The sequence below is a fragment of the Salmo salar genome, chromosome 03, assembly GCF_965601325.2.
Source record: "Salmo salar chromosome 03, fSalSal1, whole genome shotgun sequence".
In the NCBI taxonomy this organism is placed as follows: Eukaryota; Metazoa; Chordata; class Actinopteri; order Salmoniformes; family Salmonidae; genus Salmo; species Salmo salar.
The window spans coordinates 66,099,020-66,117,177 of record NC_138293.1 but is presented as its reverse complement, the minus strand read 5'-3'; the positions used below and the strand labels follow the sequence as shown (position 1 = coordinate 66,117,177).

At 41.9% G+C, this 18,158-nt stretch overlaps 2 protein-coding genes across 4 annotated transcripts in view; one reads left to right on the top strand and one right to left on the bottom strand.

Moving 5' to 3' along the window:
* LOC123723674 (inactive rhomboid protein 1) overlaps positions 1-2,134 on the top strand; it is a 44,590-nt gene extending 42,456 nt beyond the window's left edge. For 2 of the 3 annotated variants that reach the window (XM_045715079.2, XM_045715080.2), the window contains 2 exons: positions 558-711; positions 989-2,134. In XM_045715079.2, the coding sequence (XP_045571035.1) occupies positions 558-711; positions 989-1,408 (574 nt within the window). In that variant the 3' untranslated portion in view covers positions 1,409-2,134. Of the gene's footprint in view, positions 1-104; positions 142-557; positions 712-988 lie in introns of those variants that run through there. The other variant, XM_045715081.2, reaches the window with a different exon arrangement.
* Positions 2,135-2,562: 428 nt separating this feature from the next.
* Positions 2,563-4,908, bottom strand: LOC106601142 (serotonin N-acetyltransferase-like). The gene is made up of 3 exons (XM_014193105.3): positions 4,740-4,908; positions 4,219-4,373; positions 2,563-4,041 (listed from the first exon to the last, which is right to left on the bottom strand). Exons 1-3 carry the CDS (start codon positions 4,903-4,905, stop codon positions 3,736-3,738), a joined length of 627 nt encoding a protein of 208 aa, XP_014048580.1. The 5' UTR covers positions 4,906-4,908; the 3' UTR covers positions 2,563-3,735.
* Between the last annotated feature and the right edge of the window lie 13,250 nt (positions 4,909-18,158).

Genomic DNA, 18,158 nt, shown 5'->3' with positions numbered 1-18,158 from the left:
GTTAGCTGGCTGTGGAGGTGTCTTCTCATAGCAGCTGGATTAGCTGGATCCCTCCGTCACATGCAGAGGACATACTCTTACATTCACGCGCATACACCCTGTAGGATCCTTCACTGCATGGTGTAACGTGTCTTTCTGTCCCCCTGTACGTCCCCCTGTACGTCCCCCTGTAGGATCCTTCACATCATGGTGTAACGTATCTTTCTGTCCCCCTGTACGTCCCCCTGTACGTCCCCCTGTAGGATCCTTCACATCATGGTGTAACGTGTCTTTCTGTCCCCCTGTTGGATCCTTCACATCATGGTGTAACATGTCTTTCTGTCCCCCTGTAGGATCCTTCACATCATGGTGTAACGTGTCTTTCGGTACCCCTGTAGGATCCTTCACTGCATGGTGTAACGTGTCTTTCTGTCCCCCTGTAGGATCCTTCACATCATGGTGTAACGTGTCTTTCTGTCCCCCTGTAGGATCCTTCACATCATGGTGTAACGTGTCTTTCTGTCCCCCTGTAGGATCCTTCACTGCATGGTGTAACGTGTCTTTCTGTCCCCCTTTAGGATCCTTCACTGCATGGTGTCAGTGTGCTTCCAGATGACCATCCTGAGAGACCTGGAGAAGCTGGCAGGCTGGCTGAGGATCTCCATCATATACATCCTATCTGGCATCACCGGAAACCTAGCCAGCGCCATCTTCCTGCCCTACAGAGCAGAGGTCTCAATAAACCCCATAACACACACTAACACACACACACACCTCAATATGTAGGGTTCAATTTGGACAGCTCAGAACACATGACTGGTAATAGTGTCAGATGAGACAGACAAGATGTATGGTTCAGACTGGGGGTGATTTTTCATTTTGTGCAGCTCATAGAATGTGTCTAATAGAATGTGTCTAATATAATGTGTCCACTCTAGGTGCTGAGTATTTCTATGTTGACCTTTTCCACTGACTGACCGGTCCCTCTCTCTCCCCCTCCCTCCGTCAGGTGGGTCCGGCAGGCTCCCAGTTTGGCATCCTGGCCTGCCTGTTTGTGGAGCTGTTCCAGAGCTGGCAGATCCTGGCCCAGCCGTGGCGGGCCTTCATCAAGCTGCTGTGTGTGGTGCTCTTCCTCTTCGCCTTCGGCCTGCTGCCCTGGATCGACAACTTTGCCCACATCTTTGGCTTCATCTCTGGCTTCTTCCTGTCCTTCGCCTTCCTGCCCTACATCAGCTTCGGACGCATGGACATGTACCGCAAGCGGCTGCAGATCATCGTCTTCCTGGTGGTGTTCTTGGGGCTGTTCGCCGGCCTCGTGGTGCTTTTTTATGTCTACCCCATCAAGTGTGACTGGTGTGAGCTGCTCACCTGCATCCCCTTTACAGACAAGTTCTGTGAGAAGTATGACCTCAACGCCCACCTCCACTGAGGAGCGGGAAGGAGGAGAGGCGTCAGGTCAAGAGGCATCGATTGGCAGGTGTTATCAACCAATCCTTGTCTCTATAGTGTGGCTAAAGAGGAGGGAAGGGTCCTGTGTGGAGCTCCCTCTCCTCTGGCTCTGTGAACTGAACTCTGATGACAATATGCTTGTGTTTTTTACTCGGTCTGTCTGTATGAATAAGTAGGAATGCCACTGCACTCATCATGAGGACTTGCATTCATCACATTCTTTTCACCCCCCCACACACCATTTTCTCTCCTCCACTGACCAATGAGAGAAGGGTATGGTCTAACCCCTTATCTAAGCCCCTCCCACATTTCTCTCTCTCTTCACATATAAGGCAGGGTTTGGAGGAGTCATCACTGGTACAATAGACAGAAGGAAATATTTCTGTATTTTTTCAATTTGTCATTTGTTTATTTTATTTTCATGTTTTTAACACTCACAATCCAGGAGTAGGTTTTGTAATTATTCAGGCAACCTCTCAAAACAACCAGGGACAAACAAATCAGACATTAATACCTTTGGTGCCTTGCTGATAAATGTACCAACTACTGCCATATTTTTGTTACAATACGTTGAGCACTCGAATGCTATCCTTTTATTTGTTTATTGCTTCTTAAGAAGTAATGATTGACTGAAACAAGGTAGTGTTTTAGCTACCTATCTACTCATATGTAACTGAATAGAACAGTAAAAAAAATTGAAAAGAAATCCGTCAGTGAAGTCTGTCTGATTTTCTATGGTGATTGATGCTGCCCTTTACTTTCAGACATGAACATTAGTTACCGTTCGCTAACAATCAGCTTTGTTGAAGGCACCACTGTTTTCATGATGTATGTCAATGTTAAAGGGAGTATGAGGAGCTATAAAATCAGTGGCATTGTTTCCCTTTATTGCCTTAGTACATCATAGTGTTAATACGAAAAGATAAGCAACAGCTTAAGAGTTCAACACACCAGAGGACTAATAGGGTTTACAAAAATAAAATGGTATTTACATCACACTCAGAGAACTCAATAATAGTAGTATCTCAGTAACAGTATCTCAATAACAATAGTAGTATTAGTATCTCAATAACAATAGTAGTATTAGTATCTCAATAACAATAGTAGTATTAGTATCTCAATAACAATAGTGGTATTAGTAATAATAAAGACCTCAAACAAGAATAGTACTACAAAGTATGATTTGTGGCAAGGAACATTTAATTTAAATACTCTCAAAATTAAGCATAATAAAAATGAAGAATGTTGGGACTGCAAAATTAGAACTTTGATAATTCAATGACGTATACACAAAGTATGCTTAAACTCGACATTGCATCTCAAACATATTCTGATTCTGTCTTCTATCGCTAACAGGCATTTTTTTGCTTTCTGTTGCTGTTTTCTAAGAAAACCCATTCTTGTCCCCTTCATGTGATGGTGCATGTCCCCTCTCTATGTTGCAGGGGGTCGGGATGCTGTCTGTGAGGCACTGAAAGATGGTGTCTCGGAGCCTGCTGGTGCTGCAGCTGAGATTGATGGGCAGTGCCTTCTCTCATGGAGCACCTATGGTTGCAACCTGGTCTCAGAGCATTTCATATTATTCTGTATGTATATCTGGGACAATCCATTTAGTATGATATGTTACGTTTGGTATGGTATGTGTTGATTGGTAGACGTCCATCACCCATTTCGTATATGATATGTTACAAATTACAATTCATATTATATGTTCAGAATTTGCAAAACATACAATATATTGGGATTTTACAAAACCTATGATATGTTGCGAATTCTAGCTAGGTGCCTAACGTTAGTTGGCTCGCTAACATTAGCTAGGCTAGGGGTTAGGGTTAGGGAGTTTATGAGTTAAGTTAAAGGGTTAAGGTTAGGGTTAGGTTTAGGGGAAGATTAGCTAGAAGGGTTAAGGTTAGGCTTAGGGGAAGTTTTGGATTACATGCTAAGTAGTTTAAAAAAAAGTAGTAAGTAGTGAAAAGTTGTCTGTGGTGAGATTTGAACACGCAACCTTTGCTAGATGTTCGTGTTATACGCCCACCCACCCATCCTGACCAACCACCCTTCTTAAGTAACCATCTGTCTTATGTAACCATACCAAATGTAAACTATCATACTAAATGGAGTGTCTCGAATTTACGTGCAGAATATTATGAAATGCTCTGAGACCAGGTTGGTGCTTGGATCTGTCTGTCTGCTATAGTGTGGTCTGGACGGTCAACTGTGATGACCAGAGTCTATGTTAACATGGCGGATGAGTTCCAGTGCTAGGGTTGATGTGATTATGAATGGGGTGGTAACGGCCGGCAGTGACTAGCAGCCGCTGTTCCGCCGTGCGTAGGCTGCTCCGCCGATGTGGTACTCCATCTCCTGGAAAGTGAGGTTGGGCACAGTGATGGCAGAAGGCCCCTTCTCCTTGAAGCCTGCCTTCTGGTAGAAGGGAACCAGGAACTCCTCACAGGCCAGCAGGGCCCTCCGGAGGCCTGGCACACATCGCAGGTACTGCAGGTAGCGCCACAGCAGGATGGAACCTTTACCCTGCTGGCGAGCGTGGCGGTGCACAGACAGCACATGGATGTGCACTGCCGAGGTTTCTGGGATATGCTGGGTCATGGCCTCCTGGGATAGGGAAAGGCAAAGGTAAGGTTAATGACCAGGTATGATCAGAGTAAAAAACATGTATTTTATTGATGGTTACCTTTTAGATTATGAAAAACAAGTATCTGTTTTTTGGGGGCAAAACAATTCCAAATATGCAATGGAGGTAGCTACTGTAAATTGTGGTGTTTGTCTCACCTGCTCCAGTCTCTCTTTGCCCCAGCCTGAGCCGATGATGAACGCCACCAGCTGGCCCTCTTCAAACCAGCCCAGGGAGAGCTCAGGACACTGACTTAGGAAGTTCAGCACCTCGTCAAGAGTGAGTGGACACTCACCAGAGACAGAGACGAATGCTGGTGGGAGGAAAGACAAGACACACAGTCAGTCAGTCCAGTGAGCAGATGAAGCATCTTGGAAGATTAGCAAACAAACCAGGTATTACAGGCTGCTTCCTCTCTTATCACAGTTAATTGATGTGATTCACAATCCATTTTTTGGGACAATAATCTGTGAGAAACACACATTTGGTGGTTATGGCATTGTTTAGTTTCCTGAGCTATTTATATTGTGGAGACTGACAGCTATTGTCATTAGGTGTTAGAAATTATAAGATAAATGTGCATTTTGTTGAACATAAGACCCAAAAGTCTCTCTAATCCAACAAATCCTATACAATCAACATTTTCTGAGTAACCAGTAGAATCTGGAGACACTTTTACCTTCTCTCTCGATCTCGAACACGCTGATGGCGTCCTGTGGGGTCAGGTTCCTGAACTCGCTGGCGGGAAGCGTGTGGCGTCTCTGTGTTCGCGGAATGACCCCACCAACCGGGGTCCTCGTGTAGAAGGGCTTGAGGAATGGAGAACGGCTGACCTGATGTGTCATGATGGTCAGTTACTGGGCTGACGAATAAAAACGATGAAACAGTCTCTGTACTGTCTTTACAAGTATCGCAGCTCTCTTTCCAGTCTTCTGTTGTGGAGAATACTGTAGATATTTTCTTGGTTAGATATTGGTTTCCTCTTGACCGTTTTTTTGTTCCAGAGTGGTTTGATGATGATAATAGTCTTTGAATCCAACACTAAAAACACACCTGAGGTTATCTTGCTCTGTGCTTTCTATCTGCCTGTCTCTCTCTGTCAACTGACTAGTCTTTCTCCTCACTAGTAGAATAGTACCTGTCCTTTTGTCTCATCACCTCCACTGCAAGCTCTTACCCTCCCTTATCTCCTTCTCCTGCTATCTCTCTCTTTCATTATCTCCCTCTTTCATGCACTCTCTCTCTTATTGGCCCATCCCCTGATCTGTCAAAGTGGTCATTCCAAAGAGGGGATCACTGTCTGGGCACGTGAGGTGGAAAATTCACCAAATCTGGTGACAAGCATGTTTATGCAGCGCAGTGTCTGGGTTAAAGGAAACCATTGAGCTCTGTGATATACATTATGTTTGTGATTGATTCTCTTCAGTCTTCATTTTGTTCAGGGTTTTCTCAAAACTCAATTGATGGCCAGTTTTAATATATTCTCCCTTTCATTGTACTTTTATTAAATCCATCCATAAAGAAATCCACCAAGTTCATAGTTCACACTTTAAAGCACCATACTGTATGTAAGGGCTCCTTATATCCCCATTATATGATATACTAAAACATGATTAGTGAAACGTCTGTGTAGGCTTAAAGAGTTGTGAAGCCTTCATTAAACTTTAGAAGTTAAAGCTCAAAGTGTGACCAAGATCACCAAGGTTTTTTTCTCTCTCACATCGATGATGTCATTTTGGCATGCTAACGTCAGCGCCCACGTCGCCTTTTCTGGACGGCTCTCATGTGCCGGCCTCGTGCTACAGTATTCCCACGTTTGTATGTCGTGGATCTGGTCCAGGGTATGTGCATGTAGCAAACGTAGCCGATATACTGTAGCTCACATTGTCTTGACACGTGGGGCCCTTGGGGGTGTGTTTTGGAGACACCCCCATGGGCCCCATGGAAAGAGATGTAGCGTGGCTTCTGGCTTACCGGCGTGATAGGCATGTGTGTGCAGTTCCAAGGACATGTGGACTTTCACTGTAACAAACCCAGAGAGAAAGAGAGAGGGAGATTTGGGTGGATTGCTGTAAGGCTGATTTCATGGCTTAGAGGTTTAGCTCAGCTGCTAATTAATGAGAATGAAAGCAGCCTGTTTGCTGGGCTGCCTGGAGGAGAGTAAACCTGTTTATATCTAATGGGCCTGGAGGAACGGGGTAGGATGAGTATGTTACAGAATGACTACTCTTGATGTCACCAGACAGATGAACAGATTTGTAGTCAAATAAAGTAGTATGATCATATATGATGTCATTTATGTAGCACTATGCTAGTTATTTATGGTGATAATTTATGTAGCACTATGCTAGTTATTTATGGTGAACATTTATGTAGCACTGTGCTAGTTATTTATGGTGATCATTTATGTAGCACTGTGCTAGTTATTTATGGTGATCATTTATGTAGTACTATGCTAGTTATTTATGGTGATCATTTATGTAGCACTATGCTAGTTATTTATGGTGATCATTTATGAAGCACTATGCTAGTTATTTATGGTGATCATTTATGTAGCACTGTGCTAGTTATTTATGGTGATCATTTATGTAGCGCTATGCTAGTTATTTATGGTGATCATTTATGTAGCGCTATGCTAGTTAGTTATGGTGATCATTTATGTAGCACTATGCTAGTTATTTATGGTGATCATTTATGTAGCACTGTGCTAGTTATTTATGGTGATCATTTATGTAGCGCTTATGCTAGTTATTTATGGTGATCATTTATGTAGCGCTATGCTAGTTAGTTATGGTGATCATTTATGTAGCACTATGCTAGTTATTTATGGTGATCATTTATGTAGCACTGTGCTAGTTATTTCTGGTGATCATTTATGTAGCACTATGCTAGTCATTTATGGTGATCATTTATGTAGCGCTATGCTAGTTAGTTATGGTGATCATTTATGTAGCGCTATGCTAGTTATTTATGGTGATCATTTATGTAGCACCGTGCTAGTTATTTATGGTGATCATTTATGTGATATTTATTTTGTGCTGCATGCAGCTAGTCCACATTTAGAATATTATATTTTCTTTTTATGGAGTAATTGATCATTTTACTGTTACATTTCTACCAGGGCCATCTGTAAGGTGCAGCTTTGTCTGTTAGTTTCTAAATATTGAGATTGCCAGATTAATTGTTAGATGGCAGCATTTCTTCACATAGTGACTGAAATGGACATTAATCCCCAAAACAATATTGCTTGAGTAGTTTACAGAAAGCCAATAAGATTATGAAGAGAGAGCTAAATAATGTCATGCCGCCCATTCCTTATCAGTTATTAGTATAGCCTTCCATTACTTGTCATAATGTTTACATTAAGATGATATTGTAGACAACTAAGACAACTTTGCCCACGTCAACATTACTTTTTTTAAAGATAACCCCCCATAGCCTTATCCACACAGGCTTAGCAAAGCCATAATAGCTTTAACACCACTGAATGTGGAGTAACTAGGCTCTGTAGACCACTATTCTACCAAAACACATTGTCTGTAGGATTACTTTAGAAACGGATGGTGAAATCTCTGTTTCCAGCCAACAGTTGTGTATTTCCAAGACAATCACAATGAGAAAATCCCCACTTGTTGGGCTCACTGGATATTAGGCCTAAAGCGTATGCATGGATTCTGTTTTTTTTATGATGGCGTGATTTTTTTGGGATCCACCTAAAGCTCTTGTCTTCCTAATCTCACTAGTTTGCTTGGAGAGGAGAGTAGGGTCTCACTGTTGTTGTCAGGAAGGTAATTATCTCAAGGAGCACTCAAACCTAGGAGCTGCAGCTTCTAGCCACTTTAAATGAGAGTTGAGGAGGAAATTATGCTGTGGTGACGTGCAATGGTGGTTTGGGGGGGTTCTCAGGTTCTCACCCCCTATATGTTTTCCATGTGACATCATGTCCTTGTTTGTTAGTGTTCAATGTTTTACACTCAGATATATAAGACTCCATCTTACAAAGTTGTTGACGAATATCATTATATTTCTAAATACTTTGATAACCTAAAATCATGGATCACTGGATCAGGATGTGACAATACTTATAATAATGACAGAATAATAAGAGCACTATAATGTAGTGTTACAGAATGTTGTGTGTGTGTGTGTGTGTGTGTGTGTGTGTGTGTGTGTGTGTGTGTGTGTGTGTGGTGTGTGTGTGTGTGTGTGTGTGTGTGTGTGGGTGTGCATGTGCGTGTGCGTGTGTGTGTGTGTGTGTGTGTGTGTGTGTGTGTGTGTGTGTGTGTGTGTGTGAATTTGTGTGTGTACACTACCGTTTAAAAGTTTGGGGTCACTTAGAAATGTTTTTTTTTTTTGTTCTGTGAAGGGAGTAGTACACAGCGTTGTACGAGATCTTCAGTTTCTTGGCAATTTCTCGCATGGAATAGCCTTCATTTCTCAGAACAAGAATAGACTGACGAGTTTCAGAAGAAAGGTCATTTTATGTCTGTAATCGAGGCGAAAAATGCTGATGCTCCAGATACTAAAACTAGTCTAAAGAAGGCCAGTTTTATTGCTTCTTTAATCAGCACCACAGTTTTCAGCTGTGCTAACATAATTGCAAAAGGGTTTTCTAATGATCAATTAGCCTTTTAAAATGATAAACTTGGATTAGCTAAGACAACGTGCCATTTGAACACAGGAGTGATGGTTGCACGCCTATGTAGATATTCCATAAAAAATCTGCCGTTTCCAGCTACAATAGTCATTTATAACATTAACAATGTCTGCACTGTATTTCTGATTAATTTGATGTTATTTTAAAGGACAAAAAAATTGCTTTTCTTTCAAATACAAGGATATTTCTAAGTGACCCAAACTTTTGAACGGTAGTGTGTGTGTACACATGCGTGCCTGCATGTGCATCAGTGTGTGTGCAAATGGAATTGGTTCTTGAGCTGTACTGGCAGTTCAGCTTAATGAGGTTAGTGGGTGAGGTTGGCACGGTGTGCCAGACTGTTTTAATCTGTCCAGACCTGCTGCCTGCTCAGGCACATCCAGAGGATCAACCATCCTCTGACAACGTAGTCTCATAACTCTTCTACCCTTCTGTGCTGGGAGATTACGCTAGCTGGTTATGAGGCTAGTAGCTCTACTTGGCCTAACAAATGACACAGAGACTGGGATACAGGTCAACACCAATGGGAAAAGGGAGGATGGATGGCTGAAATCCAGGGGTAAATAGGGTCTGAGTCCTCCTAAATGAAGTTCGGGTTAGGGTTGAGCCAGGGTGTGGACATGAAGCTAGGGTTAAGGAATCCGCATACATAATGTAGATTTGGTTTGCTCCTAACAGAACTTGGCAAGGCGAAAAGACCGTCTGTGCTCTCATACTCGCTAAAGACCTTCGCTTGAAAAACAAGAAAAAAGCATTTGTCCATCCTGAGTCACCGTAGCAACAACATAGCCAGAAATACTTCCTCAAAATAGTCCGAATTAATCTAAGATATCTCAAGAAATTGGTCATTAATGTTGACACTTTTTGGTGAGGTGATCTTTGTCACACAATTTTACATTTAACTAAGATGTTTGGTGCAGTATTTCTCAAGTGAAAAAAAATGCATGAACCTAGTCGTCTCTCGTTGAATGAGAACAAACTCTTCATGTTCCCACTCCAGGAGTAGTACTGTTGACCAATAACAGACTAAGGGGCGTAGACTTCGGTTACCGAACTTCGATTTGCCTCAAGAAATGTTTTTGTCTGCACGAATAGACGAGAAAAAAAACTGCCAAAGACCAAAACGAACAAAAAATATATAATATATGCACAAACTGTTTTGACTGGGAAGCATACGGCAAACGTTAGGGTTAGGGTTGAGACGGAGTGTGGACATGAAGCTAGGGTTAGAGTTAGGGTTGAGGTTAGGGTTAGTTGATTGTCTTGGGGAGGGACCTGGCCTTGCACTTGCTGACTGACTGACCTTGTAACTTGACGCAGACCGTAGCCAAGCCCGGCAAGTGTCCAGTGAGTGTCCAGTCCTCTTTGTGCTTAGAGACACTTATCCAGTATCCAGTTTGTTGCATAACAGAAACCACACAATGTCATACTTGGACTAATGAAGGGAGGAAGTATGAGGGCTTGAAAATACATATACAGTGAGTGTAAAAAACATAAAGAACACCTGCTCTTTCCATGACAGACTGACTAGGTGAATCCAGGCTATGATTCCTTATTGATGTCACAAAATCCACTTCAATCAGTGTAGATGAAGGGGAGGAGACAGGTTAAAGAAGGATTTTTAACAATTGAGACATGGATTGTGTATGTGTGCTATTTAGATGGTGAATGGGCAAGACAAAAGATGCGTCTTTGAACAGGGTATGGTAGTAGGTGCCAGGCCCACAGGTTTGAGTCTGCCTAGAACGGCAATGCTGATGGGTTTTTCATGCTCAACAGTGTCCCGTGTGTATTAAGAATTGTCCACCACCCAAAGGACATCCAACCAATTTGACACAACTGTGGGAAGCATTGGAGTCAACATGGGCCTGTGGAATGCTTTCGACACCATGTAGAGTCCGTTCCCCAACTAACTGAGGCTGTTCTGAGGGAAAAGGGTGCAACTCAATATTAGGAAGGTCTTCTTAATGTTTCGTACACTCAGTGTATACAGATATTATGAGTAAGGACTGAAAAGGGGTGATACAGATCTTTATCAACATTATATGATTTTTTTTAGTATCTGCCTACTGGGCTAAAACTGGTTTAATCAACGTTGTTTCCACGTCATTTCAACCCAAAATTCAATGCGATGACATTGAATCAACGTGGAATATTGATTGGATTTGAAAAAAGTTAGAGGATGCAGAGGTGAATCATAGCTGAACATTGATCTTACTCTGAGATTGGAGAAATTGTGCCCACTGGACTGTGTCCACACAGACTTCAGTTCAATGTCTAGTTTTACATTTGGTTGAGTTTTTAACTAACGTGAATTAAATTTGAAATCAACAAAAAAGGACAGCTTTTCATTGGATTTTGGTTAAAAGTTGGGTGAAAAAAAAAGAAATCTTACGTTAACTTTTTTCAAATCCAATCAATTTTCCACGTTGATTCAATGTCATCGCATTGAATTTTGGGTTGAAATGACGTGGAAACAACGTTGATTAAACCAGTTTTCGCCCAGTAGGCAGATACTCAAAAAAATCATATAATGTTGATAAAGATTTGTATCACCCCTTGCACACATGATATGGGCAAAATAATACCTAACGTGACCAATCTATTGACTCAAGAACAATTGCAGCGTATTATTATTACAGGTGTTTCACTAGTTCCTGTTTGGAATGTATGTGCCTGAACTGTCTAATCAGTAATCAACACTCAGTCAGAGCATGTACGGGCTTGCTGTGGTAGCAGGTGTGGTTCAGAGGTATAGGTCATTCACATCAACACATAATGGACAGTGAGACAAGTAGTTATTAGTCCTTATACAGGGTGCACAATTATGTGTCTCTGCGGGTTCTTGCCTAACATACTGGTCCACTCAAACATGACGCCTGTTCTTGGAAGCCGGCTGCAGTTCTGATGTGCATCATCGGTTCTCAGTAAATGTGTCCGTGTGTTATTTATTGACAGCCCGTCGTTTACAATGCATTTTGTTAAGGTTTTTAATGCAAGGACCATATTTACTGGTCTGCCGTTGGTTATACTGCAGTTTCCCCACTAGAGGGCGCCTCGGAGGGTATAGATTTTAAGTGTTGAGAATTATATGTACAGGGATATTCTAAAAATGATACATGCTATATTCACAATATTTAGGAATCATAAAAGAATACAAACTTTGAAGAACAATAGTTCATGTTAAACGGCTTGTCAAGAACTGTCAAGGTTGTTCATGATCCAATCTTTTATTATCAGTTGAAAGGCCACCAGTGTTGACCCAGGGCCGCCTCCACCTCAAGCCCAGACTTGCAATATTGGCGAACAGTGTCACTTGTCCAAGTAACTATACATTCCAGACCTATCATATTACCCCTCTGATTATTTTTGGTATATTGCCATACAAGACCGCACCAAACATTTCACAGTATCCACGTCAGTCCTGGCCTGTCTCTTCTTTCAACAGACACATATTCTGGTGTAAACTATCAAATGAATTCGTACCGTGCAGTATTTCTATAACAACATTAGTATTATCAAGACCTATTTCTTAAACATGCTGTAAGTGTTTTTTACACTTTTTCGTGCACATATGTTTTACATGTTGACTATAAAAGCGTCATAGTCTAAAATGAAGGACCGGACATTAGACATCATGTTAAGGACATACAGGGTAATTTTGTAGACGATAGTGACCTTGACCAGACAGGGAGGAGAGGAGGGTTATATAGGCACGCTCCTGTTGTCATGGTAAAATGGCTCTCAGGAAACTGGACAGCAATAAAGAGATAGTCAAATGAAGATGAGATGAGAGGAAGAGTATAACAGACAGACCACACTCTGTGAATTCTATTAGAATATTTCAGGTAAGTGGTTGTGTAGGTTTATTGTGTGATTGATGTGCAGAAGAGGAAGTATAATTGAAGTGAACACACACAGGCTTATGTCACCTACCTGCAACCATGAGAACCAGAAGGCCAGTTTTATGGAGACCATCAGCAGGGGGCACTGTGAAACCTGCATGACCCGGCAATGTCTCAATCAGTCCCTCTTGTACATGATTAGTCTAACACAGGTGCATAACAAATAGCTTCAGTTACTCTAGGGCCAATATAACTTTGGAGCAGAAAAGATCTTATTGACAGTACTGTTCATTGATTATGATCTGACATGGGGCTCGACATTCTTGTTTCAGTGTTCTCCTTTTTGTCCATTCCAATTCTGTACACAGATTCAGTCATATCCAAGTAAACACGTTACAGATGGATGGACCCAAATCATTTTTTGTCTGTTCTCCAAAAAGCCAACCCACCATGTCTATACTTATTTTATGATTTATTATTAGTGTGACTGTCTTTATTGTTACCCTCCACATAAGTGCACACTTTCTCCTCTTCAAATAGCCAGTTGGTGTTCATATGAGCTGTTTACTTGAGCTTGCGGTTGACCAATGGGAGGTTAGCATGGTCCTTTTGGAATGCCACCCCCTGCTGAGCCCACTGTGTCTGATGTCAGGGAGGGAGGGAGAGAGAGAGAGAGAGAGAGAGAGAGACCAAATACTGCTGTAACCTTAGATGGCCTAATACGGGGTTGTCCTATTCCCAACGGTTACAACAGTATTTGGTCTCTCTCTCTCCTCCTGACAGAAGCTGGCTAATGCGTGTCCCTGTGGTCCAGGATAATTGGTGCTGTGACATAAAAAAGGGGGGCATCTTGAGTGTGGACAGGTCCTGACCCTAATGCCAGAGCAAGCCCCCATGATTACCACTACACAAAGACTCCTCTCTCAGCCATGGGATGGACAGATTCAAATGCTAAAGAGTTACTCAATTAAGTATTCATATGATCAGAAAAGGGGTATTGAACAATACCCAGAAACAATGCTCTGAATGACGCAGAGGTCTGCATTCTCATCAAGTATCCAAGCCCCATAATTAGGATTGGCCGAGGACACATTTCTTAGTAAGTGCACTGAATCATTTGGCCAAATTGTGTGCTTGATTGTGTAGTGTAATATATGCCCTTGTGACTGAAATCTGTTTGTGCTCTCTAGAAGACAATATCAAAATGTCAAAAATGAAAGTCTATTGGAATAAGGCATTCATACTAGGCTTTACACATACTTTCACCAAGCACAACTACTTCAAAATGACTGCCAATCTGTGGTGATGAGGGAGATCTTGGCTGATGTAAATGTGCTTGTTACATCACCAATATTTGCACACAATGTTCTTTACCCTGTCTATTTAGGTCAGAATGGTCTCCAGGTATCTCTCCCTCTCTTTCCCATTGTTACCACATAGTACAGCATTAACGAGAGCCACAAGTTATCCCATCTCTCCCTCAGCTCTCTCATTAAACAGCTGCCTAATGAGCTCTGGCCCCTAGGGACTCCCAGGGTCCCCCGGTACCTGATACCCCTTCCTGAGATTACAACCATGCTCCTACCCACAGTGTAGCTTCTTCTCTCTGAGGTCTCACGCCGTCGTCTGGTTTTAGATGAAAAAGAGCCTCCTGACTGTAATATTTGACAGTGCAGTAATTCGTCAAGAGTGATCAACGATAGCTTTTTATAACATTGCTGTCCAACAGGATAAGGTGTATATCCATTTTTCAGTTTTTCTGTGAAAATTGACATTTGTCTGATTAATGCACTTTAACACTTGCAATATGCCTGCTTTCATTAGGTATTATGTATGATGAGGGCTTACTGTGTGTGCTCTGCTTGTGTGTATGTGCGAGATAACGGCCCATAATGGGTCTGCCACCATAGGAGAAGGATTGTGTTCCACTGTTGATCCAGCATGAATATTTAAAGTAGCGCTGATGGAGAGGAGAGGGTACCCTTCTCTCTCCTAGAGGAACTGAGGCTTCTGGGAGCTGCACACACAGCACACACTTCCCTGCTGTGCCTCTTGGCCAATCACAATAGGCAGGCAGATGTACTGTATGTAAGATCAACAGTCTGCCGGGGACAGGTGTAGTCCCAGCTACAGTAATTACATCGCTTTTAATGAATCCCACTGATCTCTTCTGCAAGAGAGGCCACCGTTGGCACTATCTTGATCAATGGTGTTACGGACTGGTGTGTGGCTTTTTACATCTTTTGCTTGCATCTATCATTTCTGCAATGTATTAAAATCTGCGTGATTTTACATTTAGAATGTTGTTGTTAGTGGTTGAGAAGTGTTCCACAATATGAGCTTTGTTATTCAGTATATATACAGTATAGTCTGGTTAATAATGTTTTTGTGAATGCCAGTTCCATAAAACGTTTTCAAAAGCAGAATAGTCCTTCTAGGAAGTAATTCTAATCTTTAAACAGGTCTGCTTTTACTGGCTGATCCATGGTAGGCACTTGTTCTTTTGATTGGTCAATATTGACTACTGATTGTTAGTCTGATTAGTAAAAGAGAGATTATTGTGTTGAGTATGATGATGTCCTAAGAGGAGAGCAGGTGAGAGAGATTCTGCTCCCATCAAATCTACCTCCAGCATTCATACACACATCCCTCCATCCAGACAGCTGATTAGGGGAGCTCCCAGTGCGGTCACCTGGCCCCAGGCCTTGGGAAGGAAGGTGTAGTGTTACCCTGTATTAACCAGTTAGCTGGCCCAGGGAGCCAGATGCCAGGCTTCATAAAGCAGGGAGCAGCTAATCAAATAAGACTCTCTTCAAGACCCAGACAATGCCTGCAATGTAAACCCACCTTCTTATTCATCAGGAGAGCTGTGAGGTGAGGGAAATAGAAAAGAGGACTGAGCATCTGCGCTTACACACACACACACACACAGCACACAACTCAAATGAACACATTAATTTATTGGTGACTACAATGATGTGGCAGAAAATACTTTCTTATAACGATCGAGAGATTTGCAAGAGCTAATTCCTGAGTGGCGCAGCGGTCTAAGGCACTGCATCTCAGTGCTAGAGGCGTCACTACAGACACCCTGGTTCGAATCCAGGCTGTATCACAACCGGCTGTGATTGGGAGTCCCGTAGGACGGTGCACAATTGGCCCAGCCTCTTCCGGGTTTGGCTTGTGTAGGCCGTCATTGTAAATAAGAATTTGTTCTTAACTGACTTGCCTAGTTAAATAAAGGTTAAATAACAATTCATAATAATTATTCAACATGCTGTGTTACAGGGCATTCCCTTCTTTCCTCGGTCTGGTCTGGAATGGAGGTTGTTGTTTGATATTCATTATTGATGATAATCCACATTCCCCATAGGGATAGAGCAGACCCACAGCAGGTGGAGGTGGGGCACTTAACGCTAATTGCTCCTGTAAGTCGCTCTGGATAAGAGCATCTGCTAAATTACTAAAATGTGACATAAATGATGATGACTAAGGATCACCTGATCAGAGGTTCTCAAACAGATGTGAACAGAGGTTCTCAAACAGCAGTGAAGATGTTTCGCCCCCAGCCTGTCACCTCAGGATTCTCTGACACGATGCTGCTCTAATTGGACCCCTCTTTTGTTTTGACATCAATGGTCAGTTATCCTGCTGATTCACTGAGATTGGGAGATGTTCAAACTGGACTATCTATAGGGCCAAGGATGAGACCAAATCTAGTCAGAACAAATCTAAAGGAGACAATCCTTTCACCCCCTTTCTCAGAGGGGCCCAAGTTAATTACAGCCTCAACATTAGAACTATCTGACAGATCTGTGACCTCTGACCTTTACCCTGCTGCCCATCAAAGCCAGAGGGCACACTGCATGACCCCAGCTTTGTGTTGGTGTATTCACAGAGAGATCTAGAACATAGCTTTATTAAAAATGGCATTAAGCCCATGCTGTGGTTTTATTTATGTCCGGAGTCCTCAGGGGTGAGACATGCTCCCGCTACCGTTTCATATAAAGAATCAACTGCTTTCTGAACTTGTGAACCCCCACTGCAGGACACCACAGAGGCACTTCCATGGTCCTGGGTGAATAATAGAACCGGAATGCCACTTCCGATAATACTTTACCACAACAGATTGGATTATCACTCATTGGGCCTATTTAGTTCCCCTCACAATACAGAGATGCTGTTTGGGAATTAAGTGGTTTATTCATGGGGGTTATCATTCCAGCATTCAAAGTTCATTTCTTGTATTGTTCCTTTCACACACATGCACCCTTCTACCTTCTCCCTAAATGTACTTGAAAAGTTTAAACCTGCCTCTGTTCTCATTACACTCACGATTTGAGTGAAGAAAAAAAGAATTACTATAGTATATACTACAGTTTTCTTTTTACTACCATATTTATACTATAGTTAACTGTAAATACCATAGAATTCACTGTAGTGTTTTTGCACAAAACACTACAGTGAATACTACAGTAAAGTCGGCAAAATACTTCAGTGAATACTATAGTATTTATACCATAATATAGACAAAGACAGAACAGCATGTTTAGAAACTATGCGGTATAGATACAGTAAAGAGGTCAATGGAACTCGACCAAAACAATGGAAATGCCATGTAAACGCGTAGCGGAAAGATGGGGGAAAAAGCCTGAATCTCCTCATTGCCCCCCAGCAAAATTAGCCTACATTTAGTCTATTGTTTATACATGTATGTGTATTTTACACTATATTGAGGTAAAAATCAGAGTATAATTTTTGTATGGATGTCAACCCCAATATATGTTCATTTTATCGTCATCAATCAACTGCATTACAGTTCAAAACAACTTTGACTACCAGCATCGATTTCTGTATTCTAGCTATGATACCAGCTTACATTTATGGGAGTTAGCATTTAGCAGTCACTTCTTCTAAACCTGAACAGGGACAACTTCTAAATGTTATACAGTGAAAACAGCCAAATGTATCCAAATTGGACTTTAGTAACCACATTAAATGAAATTGTATTGGTCACATACATATATTTGGCAGATGTTATTGCGAGTGTAGCGAAATGCTTCTGGGTCTCTTACAATGCATCAATCATGACGGATTTGATGAATATCCACTTTAAAAAAAAAAAAATGTGTTTAATTTGCCCCAATCCAGCTTCCTTCTATCCCTCACGGTCTACGTTGACCTCCTAACACCATCTATACTACAGTATTTATTCATGTGGGAGACCACATACCTTCATAGAGGAAGTTAATGAAAGACCATTGGATATTAAACCATTATTCCCCCATGCTTTATCTTTGAGAGAAAAATAAAATTTTCTTAAGTTCCTGTGAAGATTCCAGTCACAAACAGTAGGCAACTTGGTCTGCAACCTGGTCGTTCAAATAGCATGGTAAAAACGATACAATTTTCTTCTACGTTTAGATTGTCTTTCTTTCTGGAGGATGTCATTGATCAGTCAGCCCAAGTCAGAATTGGGAATGGACCGTGGAAATGAAATGACCATGTGAGAAAATGAGATAAGTCTGTATTAACCCCTAATGTGACAGATACGAAACAGTCACCCCACTTGATGAAAACGGATCTCTTTTGTGTG

Bases quoted from the DNA above. Each gene is read 5' to 3' on its own strand.
- LOC106601142 (XM_014193105.3), bottom strand. From the start codon at position 4,905: ATGACACATCAGGTCAGCCGTTCTCCATTCCTCAAGCCCTTCTACACG. The intron at 4,374-4,739 runs GTAAAAGTGTCT...TCCTCCCACCAG, and splicing joins GTTCGAGATCGAGAGAGAAG to CATTCGTCTCTGTCTCTGGT. The intron at 4,042-4,218 runs GTGAGACAAACA...TCCCTATCCCAG, and splicing joins GCAAAGAGAGACTGGAGCAG to GAGGCCATGACCCAGCATAT.